This window comes from Pteropus vampyrus, unplaced genomic scaffold, assembly GCF_000151845.1.
Source record: "Pteropus vampyrus isolate Shadow unplaced genomic scaffold, Pvam_2.0 Scaffold104, whole genome shotgun sequence".
NCBI lineage: Eukaryota > Metazoa > Chordata > Mammalia > Chiroptera > Pteropodidae > Pteropus > Pteropus vampyrus.
Window position 1 is genome coordinate 4,599,745 of NW_011888885.1, and position 19,765 is coordinate 4,619,509.

General features: G+C 38.9%; 1 protein-coding gene and 2 pseudogenes across 1 annotated transcript in view; 1 reads left to right on the forward strand and 2 right to left on the reverse strand.

Annotated features, from left to right (window-relative positions):
- Positions 1-4,783: 4,783 nt before the first annotated feature.
- The window catches only part of SPAG9 (sperm associated antigen 9), a 121,319-nt gene continuing 106,337 nt past the window's right edge, over positions 4,784-19,765 (forward strand). The window contains 1 exon segment of the mRNA XM_011365034.2: positions 4,784-5,267. Coding sequence (XP_011363336.1) covers positions 4,965-5,267 — 303 coding nt within the window. The 5' untranslated portion in view covers positions 4,784-4,964.
- Positions 9,242-9,360, reverse strand: LOC111742969 (annotated as a pseudogene).
- LOC111742960 lies at positions 14,931-15,046 on the reverse strand (annotated as a pseudogene).

A 19,765-nucleotide genomic window follows, 5' to 3' on the forward strand; every position in this document is an offset into this window, starting at 1 on the left:
TATTTAGCAAATTTTCTCTAGGGAGTATGCATTTTGTCTATAATGGGGGGAGAGGAATCCAACCAACTCACTGTTTTGAAAACATGTCTTTTATTCCCTAAGTGAACTTCAGCTTTAAGTGTAAAAAGTATACTGATAGGTGAGGTGGGTGATAGGCCTCCTCTTCTTCCACTCAACACAAATCAGAAGGTGGTGAAGAGAAAATAGACCTGAACATAAATATGACCAGTAGACATTCGACCCATCAAACACAGCCTCAGATACTAGGATTCTTGCTTCAGCCACATATATGTTCAGCCTCTTCAACTTCAACCAAGACACATTCATCCATTGTAGATGAAAAAGGGGCCACATACTAAACCTGACAATGTCAAGGAAGGGCCAGCATGGTGGGCCCTACAAACTCAGAGACTGAAAGTAACCACCTAAGATAGTCTGAACATAAAAATTCCTAACTAAAAGCAGGTCAAGGCAGGTATTCACATCCTGGGCCTGTAGCTTTCTTGACAAAGGTCAATCTTTACCTTAAGTGAGCCCATCTATTGTCTTTCGTATCTAAAATAACATACCTTTGGAATGTCAGAGTAATCCCTTCTTCCCAGACCCCTCAGGGCACAACTCAATACACCAGAGCAGACCACAGAACCCCTCATGGTTATCTTGTCCCCTGCATACCATCTCTATGTGCTGTAAATGTTATTTACTCTCCTGTACCCACCAATGTAAAAGAAGAGTGTGTCTCTCTATTTCATTTTTTATCCAATCCTAGAGATTCCTCCCCTTACCTTGCTTTCTCCCATCTCCCTAACCTACCACCAATGGATTTCATGTAACCCTCCTTAGGTCTCCACCTTTGATTCTAATATATAAAATATGCTGCAAAACTGCCATTCTCAATCCATTGAGATTTTACTTCCCAGCGACTGTTGTCAGTTTGGCTCAAATAAACTCATTAAAATTCTCTACAGGCTTGGACATTTCTTATGTCAACACCATCATATCCTGATATCTTAAAAAAGCTTTCAAAGGAAAAACTGAGAACTCAAAAAAGTCCTCTGGCACTCTTCAAGAGCCCTAAATTCCATAGCTAGACTGCCTCACTGTCGGGGAGGAAAAAAATAACTGCTTTATTTATTTTTTTTTAAATAATTTCCTCTGGCTGGACTAATAATCAAATTAACATGAGACCGATTAACAGGATAAAATAACCAAATTTTTATGCATGTACATACTGGGATGCCGTAAGAACATGGGACTGGAGGATAGATTGGGAAGTTAAGGTTTATATGCCATCTTGAACCATCTTGAGCCAAGGAAAAGGGGGATGCGTGTTGGGACTTTAAAGGGCAGGAAGGCAATTCTCATGGAGACGGAAAAACAAATGTTTGGTAAAAGTTTGCTAGGCCATCTTTAACAATGGGACACAGGCAGGACTTTGATCAAAAGGTCCTTGCTAGGTTTCTTCCTGTCTATCAATCACACTTAGTTCATATGAAACTATAGTTATCTATAATAATATCTCCCATTCTGGAACAGATCCTCCGTCTAAATTCTTTCAGTCAGAGGTGAGTAATTTCAAAAGTTCTTTCTGAATCTTTTGTTACTTAAAAATAATCAGTTTAAAATAATACTCATAAAAGGCATATTTTGGGGTGGCAAACTCTGCTTCTCATCACCAAGCACATTCTAGTTTGTAAGGGGTGGCAAATCACTTATCATTTTACACTGCCTTAGTGGGAGGGCCTTGTGTCTGGGAGCCTTCTTTTCTTCTTTCAGAAGAAAGATACCCTCTCTTCCCATGTGGGAAAATGGAGTTTGTGAAACCAGAGAAATTGATTCACGTAGAAATAACCGTAAAAGTTCCAGAAGGCTAGACAAACAACAGGACTAGTAATTTTAGTCTTCCAGTGATTATAGTTATTGCACTTAGGAAGAAACTCCTCCCTTCCTGCCCTCAATCACTCCTCCCCTCTGCTGCTCCATGACTGCCCTCACTATTTTTGCAAGGCCAAAGACTCTCTTAAAATGGAATTTCCTTTCTTTTAGGAACTAAGAGTAAACATTTACTCTAAAGTCCACAACATGACCTGTTTTCCTGAATGACTCTTAGTCTTTAACAATAATCTCAGCCCTTGGGGTTAGAGGTGGGTGCTGGGAATTTATTTAGACTGTTGAGTATAGGAGGTACTATGACTGCCTACGTAATTAGGAGTAGACTAACGGTCCTCTATCTCAAGGCCCTCTCTCTGGTCTTTCACTCCCACCAACAAAAGATTTTAGAATTGCAAGAGATCCTTTACAGAGTCTATAACACACTTTTTCATTATGCAGATGAAGAAGCTGAGGCTCATAGACCCTTATTGCAATGATTAACAGCCAGTAGATACAGCACTCAGTAACTATTTGCTTTATTGTTTCTGGCCTAAGTTCAAAATGACCACTCCATATTAGAATACAAGTTTCCCAATTTAAAGACTGTTTGCTTTCCACGCTATCACACTGAGTTATGTACTCCATTTGGTTTAATATAAAGTCATTATAGCCATAAATTTAATTTTAACAGCTTTATTGAGATATAATTCACATACCATACAATTTGCCTATTTAAAGTGTACAATTCAATGGCTTTTAGTACATTCAGAGTTGTGTATCCATTGCCACAATCAATTTTAGAATATTCTCATTACCCCTAAAAGAAACCCTATACCCATTAGCAGTCATTCTTATTTTCCCTCATTCTCCCCTGCTAGCCTTAGGCAACCACTAATCTTTCATATGTGGTCCTCTGTGACTTCTTTTACATAGTATAATATTTTCAAGGTTCATCCACGTTGTAGCATGTACTTCATTTTTTTAATTGCTGAATAATAAATATTCCATTATATGCATATGCCATATTTTATTTATCTATTCAATAGTTGATGGATAACCAGCTGAATTTTATTTTAAACAAATGTGATCTCTGATAGCTAGTAGAAGCTTAAAATCTAGACATAAATATATATCTCATATATTTCTGTTGAATTTATACTTAAAGAAGCATACTTATCATGAAGACTTTATTATAATATCATACCTAAAATCAACAATTTTTTTCTCTAAGTTTTCTGATGTATATGATTACCTTGTGGAAAGACAAAATAAAGCCCTGCCTTAAGTTTTCCTGTTCCTGCGACTCCCAGGAAAATAGAGGCATATATAGAGATTGCCTAAGTGACAGCCCTTAAGAAGAGATAAAGGAGAAAAGATCCAGAGCAAGACTCTTTTTGTCTGGTTCCAAATGTGGTTTAGAAGCGAAAGGGCATTTGGAGTTTCACACCCAACCAGCCGTTCAGCATTCCTAAGACCTAAGACCATGTATATATATGTATATATGTATATATACACAAACAGTATAAGGGTTGGATGTGGGGTGAGTGAGAAAAGGGTGCAGGACAGGCCGCAAATTCAGGCCCGTCTGACCTCATGAGGTTTAGTATTTTCATTTTTGTCTTTCTGAATTTATAGGTTGGCCCTCACTCAACTTCCTTACTGTTTTTGCGGGTCTCCAGGTGGGTCCATATTTGGAGACTTTGAGGGACTAGTTCGTGCTTGGTAGAACTTGAAATTGTAAACACAAAGTTGAGGATATTTGTGATCCTGGGAGGTGGCCGATTCCTCCACATTAAACCGTTGATTATCCAAGTCCTGCCTTCCCAATCCCCTTTCTCCCCTCCCCCCTTCTTATACGAGTCAGGCCGCAGTACTCCTGAGTCACCTGCGGCGGGGAGAAGGGGCTTTTGGGAGCGTCTTCCGCTCGATTTTTAGAAGCTAGATGAGAACACCGGGAAGCGATGCTTGACTCAGCCCGCCCGAGGCTTGGGCGTTGTGTCATTCCCCACACGTGATGCCTTCCCAGGCAGCGGAAACCTCACGTATCATGGGACTTTTCACCCTGGTGATTCCATCCCTCTCCCTCTCTATTCCCCAACCCCCCACTTCCCCGTTCCGCCCTCACTTCAGAGACTAGAAGAGGAAAGGAGGGTGGATGGAACCAGGAAATGCCACTCTCTTAAGTTGGCCGGGAGAAGCAGAGAAACTCAGTGTTTGGGAAAGTACCAGGACGTAGCGTTACAATTTTACCCTTCTCCAGAATGCTTTGCACTTCCTCTGTTTTGTTATCCTACTTTCATTATCCTAGATGTATCCTATCCGAGGCCCCCTTATCACTTAGACAGACCTTGTCCTAGTTGTTTTCTCTGTTTCCTACTTTTCTCTGAGCCTGGAATTCTTAATCAGTAGTGGTTTGAGTCTCCAATCAGCCTCCTTCCCTGTTTTAGCTCCGTGACCTTGAGTGAACCAAAACTTTTCTGGGCCTACTTTCCTAGTCTGTGAAACGGAGGCCAAGCGTTTGTCTACCTCACTGCACCCGTTGTGAGGAACAAATGAGAAAGCCCTTTGTGAGCTGTAAAAAGCAATAGAAATGTTAGCTATGTTAATTCTGGACGGCTAGTGAGGCTTCCAAAACCCCTCCCTTTCCTTTGGGACCCGCCCTGCAAACCCTGTCTGGAGCTGACAGTCTTCAACACCCTTCTCTCGCAGTCTTTCTTATTGGCGAACGCGCCGTTCGCGCGGCGCCAAGTGTTGACGCCCGGCCCCGCCTCCGCCGGCGCAGGATGACGCGCTGGCCCCGCCCCTGGCCGCGCCTGGCCTCCCGCGAGGCCCCGCCCATCGGTCCGACGCGGTGCGGGTCCCGCCCCTCGGGTGACGTGTAGCGCGCGCGGCCGGGCAGCCCAGGCAGTTGGTGCAGCGGCGGTTGGGCTGAGTGCGCTCACCCCACCCCTCCCCTTCGGCCCGGGCCCCCACCCCGCCGGGCCCAGCCCCAGTCCCAACCCCAGTCCCAACCCCAGCCGGGCCCGTCCCGTGCGGGTCTAGTGCAGCCCCCTCAGCTTGTGACACCCGGGGCCGCCTGTACGCCCGCCACCATGGAGCTGGAGGACGGTGTGGTGTACCAGGAGGAGCCCGGCGGCTCCGGGGCCGTGATGTCGGAGCGGGTGTCCGGCCTGGCTGGCTCCATTTACCGCGAGTTCGAGCGGCTGATCGGACGCTATGACGAAGAGGTGGTCAAGGAGCTGATGCCACTGGTGGTGGCCGTACTGGAGAACCTGGACTCGGTGTTCGCGCAGGACCAGGAGCACCAGGTGGAGCTGGAGCTGCTGCGGGACGACAACGAGCAGCTCATCACCCAGTACGAGCGGGAGAAGGCGCTGCGCAAGCACGCGGAGGAGGTGAGGGCTGGCGGGTCGGCGGCGAGGGCGGGGGCCGGGTCCCTGGGCGGCCGGGGGTCGCGGCCCGGCCCGAGAGGAGAGGCGCGCCGGCGCCGGGCCTTGTGGGGGCGGGCCTGAGGCCGAGGCTCTCGGACCAGCACGGCTGCCGTGAGGTCCCCAGAACCCCCGGCCGATATTGGAAGCCGAGGCAGGCTAGTGAGTGTCCAGGAAAAGAGTGAGATGGGGGAGGCAAGGCCCGGGGAGGAAGCCACAGCCTGGCATGAGGGCACCTGGGGTTGGCTGAAGGCGGAGATTTTAGGGTGTCTGGTTGCCTTTTGTAGTTTAGGGAAGTTTCCGACCACCGTAGGATAGTCAGATGGCTGTTCAAACTTGTGTGTGTGTGTGGGGGGGGGGTGCATTTAAATACTTCTGTCCTGGATATGGAACTTCCGCTGGTTCCAGTACCTTTCTAGGGGGTTACTGCTTTGGGAAGTTAGAGATTTCCCTTTTTCGGTCAGTTTTTTCTTGACATTTTAACCCTGTTGAGAAAGAGGTTTTATCTTATGTTTTATGTGCCTTGGTTGACACTTCATCAACATTAAGATGTTGTATAGCAATACTCTGTAAATATAGAGAGTATACAATTTTATTTTATTGGTATCCCACACCAAAGCATTCCTCCATATTAGGTGGTAACCTTGGACAGTTCCCTTTAAAAACCCTCTGTTTGTTTATAAAGAGGACTTGCGGGGGCGGGGTCGAGTTGGTGTAGGTGACTGTTGGCAGCCCTTTTCAGACTGCAATTTCTAGGTGCACTTGGCCGGCTGCTAACGCTAGCTAGCACCTCAGTTCCCGCACCGAGGTCTGTGACCCTTTTGGAGCACTGCAGTGCAAGTCATAGGTCTTTGGCTTTTTGAGACGAAGATTTTTGCTTCCAGGCTGTGTTGGCATTATTTCTGTGGAACTATGTAATGCAGGCAAAGTGTTCTATGCATCTTTGTTTTCTAGGTATCTAGCACACCTGGCTAAATACAGGGTGATTGAAGGAAGCTAAACAACTCACTGAAGGAATGGCATGTTATCTTTCAAAAATATTTGAAAAGTTTTTAGGGTGTGAGATTTGTTTAGCAGCTCATTTCCTAACACCAAATAATACCATTATTTAAACTTTGTTATGTCACATATACCTTTGTACCAGGTCAAATAGTTTATTTTCTTTTTTTAACCTTAACTGTAGTTAGGATTTTCAGTTCTGATTTTGTGATCCGTTTGGCTCAAAGGAATATTGCCAAACAAAATTGACTTTATTTAAAGAGCATTTTAAAGCATATTGGGAAGGAGAGGTTGAAAAAGAATCTAAAGATGGGATCACAATTTCCACTAGTTTGTTAGCACTGTTTATGGAACAGAGGTCATGTACTACTACTGACATGGCATGCCATGCCTTCATGCTTAGACAGGCCCTGTGTGTGGATGTACTTGGATTGGACTGGGGAATTAACCACATACACACAAGTGAGGAGCAGGCCCTGCATGACCTGTAACCTCAGATAAAAGAAATGCTCCCTCCAGCCTTAAACTCCTGTCAGTCTATGCAAACATGGGCAAAATGCCAGGGTCACAGGCGCCAAGAAAACCATCTGCCACAGGTTGCAGAATTAGAAGATAAAACTAACTGCTGGGCTCTGGATTGTATATTACTCTTTTAAGTAAATGACTTTTTAAAAAATAGATTATCAAATGACTTGTAATATGTGCTCTTTCAAGCACATGTATAAATTCTTTATTAATGAAACCTTTGGACAAATGGCCTTGACCTGAGAATAAAGAACATTGATGAAATACTAGATGAGCCAACTTCCAGACCGCAAACATAAAACCACCTTGTTATCAGTCTTTATGTAAGGTCATAAATCAAGTATTACCCTCTACCCAGAAATTCAGTCTCTTTTAGGCCAATATACAGAAGTGAATTCTGTGTTTAATTTTCTGTGAGTGCTTTGTTTGTGGCCTTTAATATGAAGACTAAGAGTCTGCTATTATAGCAAAAGTGCCTCCGGGTATTTACAGCAAAAGCATTTGAAAGCATGGAGATTATTCTTCACCAGAAACTGTAAAGTAAATTCTGAGCACCTTTGTGGAAATTTAGGAGGATATTTAAATAGTGAGAATGTTTTAGGAGGTGCAAAGTGCTGTAGTCTCTTGCTTGCTGTAATTCTCAGGAAGGAATCAGATATTTAATCTTTATTATAATGATAATACTTAATTTGGGTAACTTTTTTTTTTTGGCTTTTATTTGAATTTTTTGGTGTGGAGTTAGCTTGCTATTTTTCTGAGTCTTTAAAAACAACCTAAAGAAGGGCTAATTTTTGTGACCAGTTTCAAATGCTAATCAAGAAATTTCTCTTTTTGCTCATCATTCTCCCATGGCTCCCTGCTCCAGCCATATATCTATCTTCATAAGTCCTGTCTGATGTTTTTTCCTATGCTGTTCCCTTGGGCTAGAATGCTTTTGTCTCAGAGGTTCACCCTGACTAGCTCCTCACTTTAGGCATAGCTTAAATTTCCCTTCTTCAGGTAGATCTTGCCGGTCTAGTCTATCCAGAGTAAACTCTGTGAATGTATGAACAATTTATTGGTAAATCAGTGATTTTTAAAAGCAAAAATCTGGATAGAAAATGATCTGGAGAGAGATGTCTTGGGAAGAATATGTTGGTGTTTTTCATGTTTTTGTGCAAGTTCTGATTCTTTTAAAAAAGCATGGACATGGTTTACTTGGAGTAAAAAATAAAGTAATATTTCCCTTATAAGTAGGCAAATGAGTTAAAGAACATTTTCTTAGAAATTCAGTTTCAAGTGATTGTGTGGGCTTCATTTCTTATCACATTATTTTCAAAGTGAGAGTTTATTTCACATGATTAGGGTGGAGGGAGAGATTGCACGTAAAATGAAGGTGCACTGTCTTCATACTCTACCTCCTGGTGTGATGGAAGTATAGATGAAGAGAATAGGCTGAAGAGAGAATATATTTGCTGGGAAGATGTTATGATTTGATTTTGTGACTTTTTGCCTAAAAAAATTGGGGTGATTAAATGCAGAGATGCATTGCTTTTCTGTGACTTTTTGCCTAAAAAAATTGGGGTGATTAAATGCAGAGATGAGAGAGAATACTGAGAATTTTCTAATTAACTTTTCTTCAATGAATCAGCACTTAAAGCAGTGACAAATTGATGTTTTATATGAAGACTTTAATCAAGTGGTTTTCTTTGGAAGTGTATGAACATGGGAGTGATAAGAGCAGACATTGAATTTGGTGTTCTTTTTATAGATGTTATAGTTCTCATTCATTCATAAAAATATTTTAATTAAAACCATTGAAGCTATTTTGATTCATTTATGAAATAATTTACAATGCAGTTAATGTTATGTCTTTCATAAACACTTAAAAAGGAAAATTTGAATCTTTTCTGTTTTATGTCTCTTTATCAAGAGACAGGAGTGAAGAGTAATTTTGCATATTTATAGCTTTAATTTGTTGTTAGATTACTGAGAACTTAGGAAATTAAAAAGCCAAAGTTCCACTTTTGCTTGACCATTGTTTTTGTCTTCAGCACAGTTGTTATTTAAATTAATAATTATGATAGTTCTTCTTATTTTTAGCCTTAATTTTATCAATTCTAGTGTCCTAAGGAATTGAATTTTACTATTATATAGGTTTTATTTCACTGAAGCGGAGCAACAAGGGAAAGGTAGTTTAGCTATGCACAGATGATCTGTCAGTACAGAAGAACAAATTGCTGGTCTATGAGGTGTTAACATTTATCCCTTACACTTTTGAGCATATGTGTTATTTATTAAAGCTTTCAAACTCCTTTTAAAAGTGAAGTCCCTCTGTGTGTGGTACCTGTTTAGCAGTTTCTTTTCTAGGCAAGGCAACCCTTGGTTGACCTCACAGATTGCAAGGACCTTGTCAGTTTACAATCCCTTATTTTTTATGCCTGCAGCACCTGGTCTTCTGAGGTGGTCTCCCATCCAAGTACTAACCAGGCCTGACCCTGCTTAGCTTCTGAGATCAGACAGGATCGGACTTGTTCAGGATGGCATAGCCATAGACTGTTTAGTGGTTTTTGAAACCAGTATCTTGTGGTATCTTCAGTGAACTAAAGATTTTTGTTTCAAGAATTGACTCAGGTGCTGACTTAATTTCTCTATTGGTTAAGTTAATGCAAGAGTCAGCAGCTTTTTGAACTGTTATATTTTAATTTATTTATTCAAACCTGTTTTAAAATGCTCAGAATGCATTTTAGTGCTTCATCAGTCTCTGTATTACCTAAATTATTTTGTACATAAAACTAACACATTTAAAAACACACTTTAAAAAACACATTTTCATACTTGAAAAAATGCTATTTTTTCTTTTTTAAATTAAATTTGTTGGAGCGACATTGGTTAATAAAATTATAGAGGTTTTAAGTGTTCAGTTCTGTAATACATCATCTGTACCTTGCTTTGTGTGTTCACTACCCAAAGTCAAATCTTCCATCACCATATATTTGACCCCCTTTACTAATTTCTACCTCCCACCGTTTTTTCTTGTCAAACTATTTGAATAAGCTACACACGGACCCGAACCAGAGTAGCTATGTCCTTGCCCCTAGTCACTTCCTGCTTCCAGACAGTTCCTGAAATGAACAATCTTTTTATTCTCAAAGTGTGTGCATGTGTTGGTGATGGGGTTATTGCTTTTTGAAATGGTAACCAGTTAACCATTGTTTAGCTCATAAGACAGCTCTTACCCTTGCTTTTACTCCAGAAATTTCTGAATACGGGTATCTAAGTGACAGTCACATTTTTACTTACTTAAAATTACAAAAAAAGGATAACAAAATGGGTAAAGTACCTAAACTGGATCAGGTACTCTAATCAGAAGATGGATTAGTAAGAGTAAGGAGTAAGGACTACTCACTAGATTATTGTGGCATGTGACAGTGGTCACTGATCCAATTCGTGCCTAAGTTTGGTTTCCCTTTCTTGGACTCCTTAGCTTACCTTTAACCACATGCTGCATACTTAAATCATAGGGAACCTTTGGTCCCCAGGATAGCTAATATTAGAATCTAGCCAAATATGTGTTTTTTTGTTCCATTGACAAATAGCATCTTGAGTTATTTTAAAAACACCTATTTCTGCTGTGCTCATCAGCACTTATAACGAATATGGCTGTTACCTAAATAATTAGGTTGAGATTAAACATATCGATATAGACCCAATTTAATAATATTATAATGTATCTATTCAGAAAGCTGATATTTACAATTACATGTGTGTAAATTCTATATATTTTGAAACCTTGGCCAGTGATATTTAGTTATTAGTTTGAATGCAGGACTGTGTTTTATTCACGTAGGAATTTTAGTGTTTAGTAGTTTGCATAGTAATGTTTGAACTTAACCATGGGAATTTACATATTAATCAATGTAATAAGTTTCCAATTTTAGGATATAGAATTATTATTAGTAACTTTAAAATACTGCTATTTTTTTTAAGGTCAGTAAACTTTTTCAGTAAATTTTCCCCCTAGCATTTTATTAGGAAGATTTTCAAACATACAGAAAAATTAAAAGTACATTGATCATTTGTAAATCCATTACCTTGATTCAGTAATAGTTTTATTTATTTATCTATATATGTGTATGTCTATGTATATGTGTATGTATGTATGTATAAATATACAACATATATACATATACATATTTTTAAATTGCTGAGTCATTTCAAAGTAAATTGCAGATATGACACTTCACCTTTTAGTACTTAAATTACTGGTCTCATAAAAAATGAGCACATTCTACTACATAACCACAATATTATTCATATTTGAGAATATTTTCTAATATCTAATATTTCATTTGAATAATTTTTTTCCATTTGAATTAATTTTTAAGAGTACAGTATATGTCAGTTGTAGAGGTGAGTAAGATGTTAATATTTTATAGTGTGAATTAATATCACTCATCTAGAAAGGAAACAATGATTGCAGTTTAGCTACTTTTCTATAAGAAATTTAAATCTGAGATCTATAAAACTAAATTAATTAAAAAATTTAATTTAAAATTATAACATAAAAATATCATGGATTATTTTTCCCTTTGTAACTTAGAGGCACAGAAATTGGAAAACTGACCTTATGTTTCATGTTTTCTTTAGTAACTTTTAAAAAGAATTCTTATATATTTTCCAGTATATCTTGTTTCTGACTGCTTACTCGCTTTACTAGGGTTATAGAGACTGAGAAGAATTTTTTTACTTGTAATTTGAGTCCTGCTGATTGGATTCCATACAGAGAATAGGTTTTTTGTGTGTGTGATTGTGGATTCTGTTACTGTACTTTAAAATGTATTTTCACTTGCTCTTCCTGAAGTTATTTTTTAAGGGCTGGGAGGAAACTCCATAATCTCCTAGTTCTGCCCAATCCCATTCACATAGTTAGGTAGAAAGATAAATAGACACATAGATGAATGGAAAGAACAAACATTTTTTTTTTTTTTTTTTTGAGCCAGGCACTGTTCTAGGCTCTGGGAATGTAGCCACAAACAAGACAGACAAGGATGGTAGCCTGTGCTTTCTTGGATTTTATATTGTAATAAAGAGTAAACAGACCAGTTAATTACAGATTATGATAGCTACCATGCAGGAAATTAAAAAGATGATATAATAAAGAGTCAAGAGGCAGGCACTTTAGATGGATCAAAAGTTTATAAAAGAGTAAGCTGCCCATGCAGGAAATAATTTATCTCATATGAATAATTATTTAGATCTGAAACTTTAGACATATGTAGTCAGTGTTTCTCCTACTCATTATTCCTGAAAATTCAGAAAAGTAAGTAGTTCTCATAAATGTGTTTCTTCTGTTTTCTGTCTTATTCCTTCTCATACTTGACTTCTTGGCAACATTAGACTTTTGGTCACTCCTTTAAGAAACATTAAGTTTTGGTTGTGACTTTGACATTTCTTGGTTTTCCTTTTAGTTATCTGACTACTCTGTGGATTCCTGTTACTCACATTAGCTTTGGTGTTCCTTGTCTTTTTTCTAAGGTCCTCTTTAGTTCTCACTCTGCACACTGCCTAGCTGATATTATCCATTCCCCTGAGTTCAATTGCCATATGTTGACTATTCCAAAATGTGTATCTCATTCATTTAACAGATATTTATTGAGAGTCTATTATGTGCATGATACTGTGTTGGGGATACAGTGGTGAGTAAAACACACAAGATGTTTTCCTCATGGAGCTGACTGGCAGCCTATTAAGAACTTAAAGGCCAGATCTCTTTCTGAAGTTTTCAGATCCATATTATTGTTGTTTATTGAACATGAATGTCTCCCATGTCCAAAACTGAACTTATCTCCCAAGCTCGCCCCTCTTGAGGGATACCACTACCAGCCTGACTAGATGTCTGGTCACCATCCTTAACTCTTCTTTTTCCTTCATCCCCATTGCTACTTTATTTTGTTTCCAACTTTTAGATATTTCTGGAATCTCTTTCTTTCCAAATCCATTTCTACTACTCTGATACAAGCCACTCATCTCTTGCCCTGAATCCAAACTCCATAGAGTTGGAACTTTGTGTCTGGTACATAGTAAGTACCCAGTGAATATATCTGAATAAATGAATGGATGATTCAAATTGTCCATAACTGATTTATCTGCTTCCAGTATTGCCAACCTATAAGTGGCCCATCTCACTGTACCCAGGTCTCTCTAAAATTGAAATCTGATCAAATCATTTCCATATTTTAAAGCCTTTAGTGGCTCTGTCTAAAGTGCCTAACATACAAGGCCTTGTAATCTGGCAGCTTCTTGTCTTACCAGCTTCATCTTTTCCTTTTTGAGCCATATCGAACACTTTGCATCTGTTTTGTGAAAAGTATTCTCTCCAGGCCTTCTTAAAAACTTCCTCTTTGCTTGGCACTCCCTTTCTCTTCTGTTGCCTGGCTAACATTCTTCTTTCAGATTTAAATTCTGGGATTCCTTTTATGAACACCGAAGTATATCTTCCCACAGCATACTGTTCTTCCCCCTCTCATAGCACTTCCAGTGTTATGTCAAACTAACCTATTGCTTTATTTCCCCCACTAAACTACTGAGATGCAGTAGCTTTTTAATAGATACTATTTGTTGGTTAGTTGGATGAATGGATGAATATGCTAAAGGCCAAATTGCTAAGCCTAACTATGTAAAGTTCTCTTTTGTGCATTCAAGTTATTGTCCTTACTGTTGGTGCCAAGTTATGCTAACACTTGCAAAAAATTCTTCAATAAATCCTTTGACTTTTACATATACAGAAAAACCATGACTTCTTCTTAGTATAGTTATTGCGGACATTTTATGTACATCATCCTATACGTAGTAGATATTCTAGAAATATTTATGCATTTTAAAAATCGAAATATTAAGATCATTGGAACTACCGGTAGAAGTAGTATAGGGATTACTTTTGCATTTGCAAAAGTTGGGCTAGGTGATCTTAAAGTCATGTTAGCACCATGATTCTCTGATTATTTTAAACTTAGTAGCAGCTTTTTGTTGTGTTCTTATTCATCTTAGGCACAAATATTTGTTTCTAAGTTACCGTTGAGAAATAAGTGATTGTCTGAATAAATTTTTCATACAAATGAAGGTTAAGTGCCAAAACTTAATTTTCATTATTTGCTTAGAATCTTTTGATAGACATTGCTAATTGGTTACAGCAGTAGTACCCTATAGTAACAAATAAAATGGTTAGTAAAATAGCATTTGTATTTGAAGAAACACTCATTCTGAAGAATAGTAAACATTTCTTTCTTGAGCATTGAAATCTATATTGGTTTAGAGCTACTGCCTAGGCTATTACGGTATAAATAATTATTTTAATTATCAAATTTTAATTATCAGATCCTCAATTTGAATTTTCTTTCAGTTACCTGTTACCTTAGCCTTCTTTTGTTGTTACTGCTGCCTGTTCAAAAACAAATACCTTTTAAAAAGTTAACAGATTGTACAGAAATGTGGAATCAAATAAACAGGCTTTTATAAAATAAGAAGGGTAACTATTTAAAAAGACTATTGTTTGTCTATGATTCTGCTATAAAAATAGTCTACTTGCACTTGTTTGATGTGATTTGGGAAATATTTGACAGAAATTACCCACTCATTTGTGGCTCTATTTAATTTTAACTCTTTTAAAAAATACTTTTATGCTGAGGTAGGAATTAATTTACGTAGTTAATCATCTCTAACCTAGCTAAGGGCCAGGAAGTGAACAACGATTTCTGAATAGCTAAAATGAATGTCTCAAACTCTATGCAGTAAAGTTCATGATTTTGGCCTATTGAAGAAACAATTAAAGGCAAAGTTTTACCCTTATTTTAAATAAAATAGTTTCTTAGCCCTCTATAGGTTATAAACAGCAAATTAAGAGGGTATGTATTAGAGATAAGTACTAATATATAACAAATGGCAGGTTCTTTGAATCAAGATACTGAAAATTACAAAAACCAACATAGAGCAGTGGCTAGGGGCAAGCGCAATAGGGTCAGATTACCTTAGTTCATATCCTGGCTCTGTTACTTCCTAGCTATGTAATCATGAGCAGGTATTTTTTTGTTTTGTTTTGTTTTGTTTTTTAATTTCTTATTATTTTTATGCCTACAACACCTGGTCTTCCTAGGTGGTCTCCCATCCAAGTACTAACCAGGCCCGACCCTGCTTAGCTTCCGAGGTCAGACGTCAGGCTTGTTCAGGGTGGTGTGGCTGTAGACCATGGACCATGCTCCACTGGGGTGTGAACCCAGAACCTTCTATGTGTAAAGTAGATGTGCTAACCACTACACTATGGAACCACGTCCTCATGGGCAAATTTCTTAATACGGAGCCTCAGTTTCTTAATTTGCAAATAGGGATAACAATAGTAACAACCTCATAGGATTGTCGTGAAGATTATACAAGAAAAATGAGCTTTTCAAAGTTCCAGGCATTTGGCTAATATGTACTAATATGTATCTATATGTCTGATATCTACCTACCTATCTATCCATCTCATTTATTCACTTATAAAACAGATGTTAATTAAACACTTTGTGCCCATGGTAGGGATACAAGAATGAATAGTTCTGGGTCCTGCCCTTAAGGAGCACATAGTCTCGTGGGGAAGGCTAATGTAAATAATTAGGGCAGCCTTAGGTAAACATTCTAAATAAGTACTGTATGTACAAGGTTCTAAAAGCCTAACTCAACTTGAGAGACGGCTTCACAGAGATATAGAGCAAGTGGCATTTAACTGGGTTATGTGTCAGCCAAAGTGTGCAAGGTTTGAAAGTATGTGATCTATTCAGAAAACTACAAAAACATGTCTTTTTTGATATATTTAAGTAGTAAATATTAGTTTTCCATATGTTCTTTAAAAAATATGCTAGCACTTCTGCCACATAGGGGAGAGGCAAGAAGTGAGGTTGAGTATGTAATCACAGTTCGGAATTTGAAGGATGGTGGTGTCAAATTAAGATTTTTATCTTGAATGTGCCACACACTGTGATGCAGTATGGTTGTAATTGTAGTTCACATTTATTCAGAATGATGCTTCTTACCAACAAAAGGCTACATTTTTTTTCCTGATATGTTCTGTTTTGAGGAGGTAGATAGATATGTAGTTCTAGAAACAGTTTTCATTAAAACAAATATGATATAAATGTTTTAGTGCTTCAGTTTTTTTCTTAAAAGTATGGTTATACAAATATAAAAAGTATGGTTATGGTTCTTAGTGATATTAGTCAACTGATAGTCTTAAATATTGACTTTGAAAATTTTCATCCCAACAGACTGCATTTTAAAAAACTAGAAACTTGATTCTTTTCTTCCTCTGAAAATTTCACTATATATAGTTGCCACCATATTTTGTTCCTTAAAAGTATTTTTTATTGTGGTAAGGTATACATAATAGAAAACTTATCATTTTAACCATTTTTAAGTTGTTGTGCATTCACGTTGTTGTGCACACATTGCTACCCTCCATTTCCAGAACTTTTTTTTTTATCACAAACTGAAGCTTCATACTCATGAAGCAATAATTGCAGTTTTCCCCTTCTTCTAGCTCCTGGAAACCACCATTCTGTTTTCTGTGAATTTGACTATTCGAGGTACCTCATACAAATGGAATCAGACAGTATTTGCCATTTTGTGCCTGACTTATCTCACTTAGCATGTTTTCAGGGCTCATCCATTTTGTAGCATGTATTACAATTTTGTTCCTTTTAAGGCTGAATAATAATCTATCATATGTAGTATATATAAGTCTCCTGTCAGATATATGTTTTGCTAGTATTTTCTCATTCTGTGAGTTGTCTCTTTCTTGTTGATGTCCTTTGAAGCACAAAAGTTTTTAATTTTGACGACATCCAATTTATGTATTTTTTTTCTTTGCCTGTGCTCTTGGTGAATATATAAGAAACCATTGCCTAATCCGGAGTCACAAAAACACCAATATTTTCTTCTAAGAGTGTTATTAGTAGGTTTAGCTCTTATACTTAAGTGTTCAATCCGTTCTATTTTTCTTAGAGTCCAAATTAATTCCTTTGCATGTGGATATCTAGTTGTCCTAGCAGCCTTTGTTGATGAGACTATTCTTTCCCCGTTGGCATCCTTGTTGAAAATCAATTGACTATAAATGTGAGGGTTTATTTCTGGATTCTCAATTCTATTCCATTGATCTATATGTCTATCCTATGTCAATACTCCCTGTCACAATTACTATAATTTTGTAATAAGTTTTGAAATTAAGAAATATGTCCTCCAACTTTGTTCTTAATTTTCCATTTTCAAGATTTTTTTTGGTTATTCTGGCTCCCTCAAACTTCCAAATGAATATTAGGATTGGCTAGTCAGTTTCTGCAAAGATGCTAGCTGGGATTTTCATAGGAATTTTGTTGAATTTGTAGGTCAATTTGGGGAGTGTTGCCATTTTAACAATGTTCAGTCTCTTGATCCATGTACATGGGATGTCTTTCTATTTAGAGTTTTAATTTTTGTCAACAGTGTTTTGTGGTTTTCAGAGTATCAGTTTTATTTCTAAGTATTTTGTTATTTTTGATGCTATTATTAATTAGTTTTCTTAATTTCATTTTCTGATTGTTCATTTCAAGATATTTAGACATACACTTGATTTTGTATATTGATCTTGTTTCCTGCAACCTTGCAGAACTCATTTATTAGTTCTAATAGGTGTGTGTGTCTGTGTGTTCCTTAAGATTTTAAAATAGTTCTGGTCAAGATAGTAGAGTAGGTATATGCTGTGCTCGCCTCCTCTAACAACCATGTCAAAATTACAACTAAGCTACAGAATAGCCATCACTGGGAGTCACCTGAAGTCTAGCTGAACAGAAGTCCTACAACCGGGGATACACAGAAGAGGCCCTCTCGAGACTGTTAGGAGGGGCCGAGATGCGAAACAGGCTGATTCCACTCCCATGTCAGGCAGTTGAGAATTGGGAGAAATATCTCGGCTGCGGAGGTCCCCCAGAAGAGCGAGGGGTCTTGGCCCCATACCCAGGCTCCCCAGCCCAGGGTTCAGGCGCTGGGAAGAGAAGTTCTCACAACTTCTGGCTGTGAAAAACCAGCATAGATTGTGCCTGAGTGAGGCAGAGGGCTGAAGTTGTTGCATACTTTCCTCTTAAAGGGTCCACATGCAGACTTAATGCTCATGCACTCACTTGCTCTGAGCTCCAGCACTAGGGCAGCAGCTTGAAAGGTGCCAGGGACATACAGGAAGGAACGGAGTTGTTTGACCTCAGGGCGAAAGCTGAGGCCCTGGAATGGCAGCTTTCTCCCCAACAAAGTGCTAGCAGTATCCATTGATCCTTTGTTGAACCTTCCCCACTCACAGCATGCAGATGCAGATGGCCACCATATCTGAGTCTCCATCAGCTTGATTAACACAGATTGCTCTGCCAAGGGGATTCCCTGAGACCCCATCCCTCCCAACATGAGGGCCCACCCAAGTCACTTCCACTGGATTTTCCATACAAACGGCCTGTCTTGGCTCATGCTCTGGACTTTCTTAAAATCTCTCAAAGGTTCACAAATCCTAAACAAGCAGCATCTGTCCTCTGCATGCCACGTACCTCTTGCTGAGCAGCCCGAAGCCCAGCACTAGTGGCAGCCGGCCTTGGTTTGTGGCTTGGCCTCTCATGGCACTTCCAAGCCCAGTGTGAGTAGTGGCTATTTATGGACTGCATGGTGGCTCATGCCAGGTGGCCCTGGGAAGGGTATAGGCAGCAGCTGAACTTGATTTGCAGCAGGTCCCCTCCCAAAAGGTTCTGGCCTGTACCCCTGGTAGCCGGCTTCAGTATGAGACTGAGTACTACCCAGGGTCACATCTGAGGATAACATACCCAAAGGGCAGACAGGGCAGGCACCAGAACCCTGCTAAAGAGAATCCTGCTCTGTAGGGTCAGCCCTTTCTCAACAACTCCTCCACTGGTCAAGGCCAATCGTCACGACCAATCAGTCCAAGAGTCAAGCCCTCCTACTGACAAACAAACAGCAACCAAGGCTCAACTATAACAGGAGGGCACACACAACGCATATAAGGGACACACACAGAGCACCTGGCTCAGGTGACCAGGGAAGACTGTGCCACTGGGACCTACATCACACCTATATGAGGCCGGGAGACATAGCAGCCTTACCTAATACATAGAAACAAACACAAGTAGGCAGCCAAAATGGGAAGACAAAAAACATGTTCTAAATGAAAGAATAGAACAAAGCTCCAGAAAAATAATTAAACAAAGTAAGGACAAGCAACCTACCAGATACAGAGTTCAAAACACTTGTTATAAGGATGCTCAGTGAACTTCGGGGAAGACGAGATGAACTTGTGAGAACTTTAACAAAGAAATAGAAAACATAAAAGTGGAGGTAGAAAACACAAAAAGGAACCAGTTAGAAATGAAGACTACAATAAGTGAAATGAAGAAAACCTTAGGAGGAATTAACAGTAGATTAGACGAAGTGAAAGATCAAATCAGTGATTAAGAAGATGAGATAGCAGAAAACAGTCAGAACAGCAACAAGAAAAAAGAATTCAAAACAATGAGGATAGTTTAAGGGGCCTCTGAGACATCAAGCGTACCAACATTTGCATCATAGTGGTATCAGAAGGAGAAGGGAGAGAGCAAGAAATTGAAAACGTATTTCAAGAAATAAAGATTGAAAACTTCCCTAACCTAGTGAAGGATATAGACATACAAGCCCAGGAAGCACAGAGTCCCAAAGAAAATGAACCCAAAGAGGCCTACTCCAAGACACATCATAATTAAAATGCTAAAGGTTAAAGACAGAGAGAATCTTAAAAGCAGTTACCTACAAGAGAACTCTTATAAGACTGTCAGCTGATTTCTCAGCAGAAACTTTGTAGACCAGAAAGGATTGGCAGGAAATATTCAGTGATGAAAAGCAAAGACCTCCAACCAGGATTTTTCTAC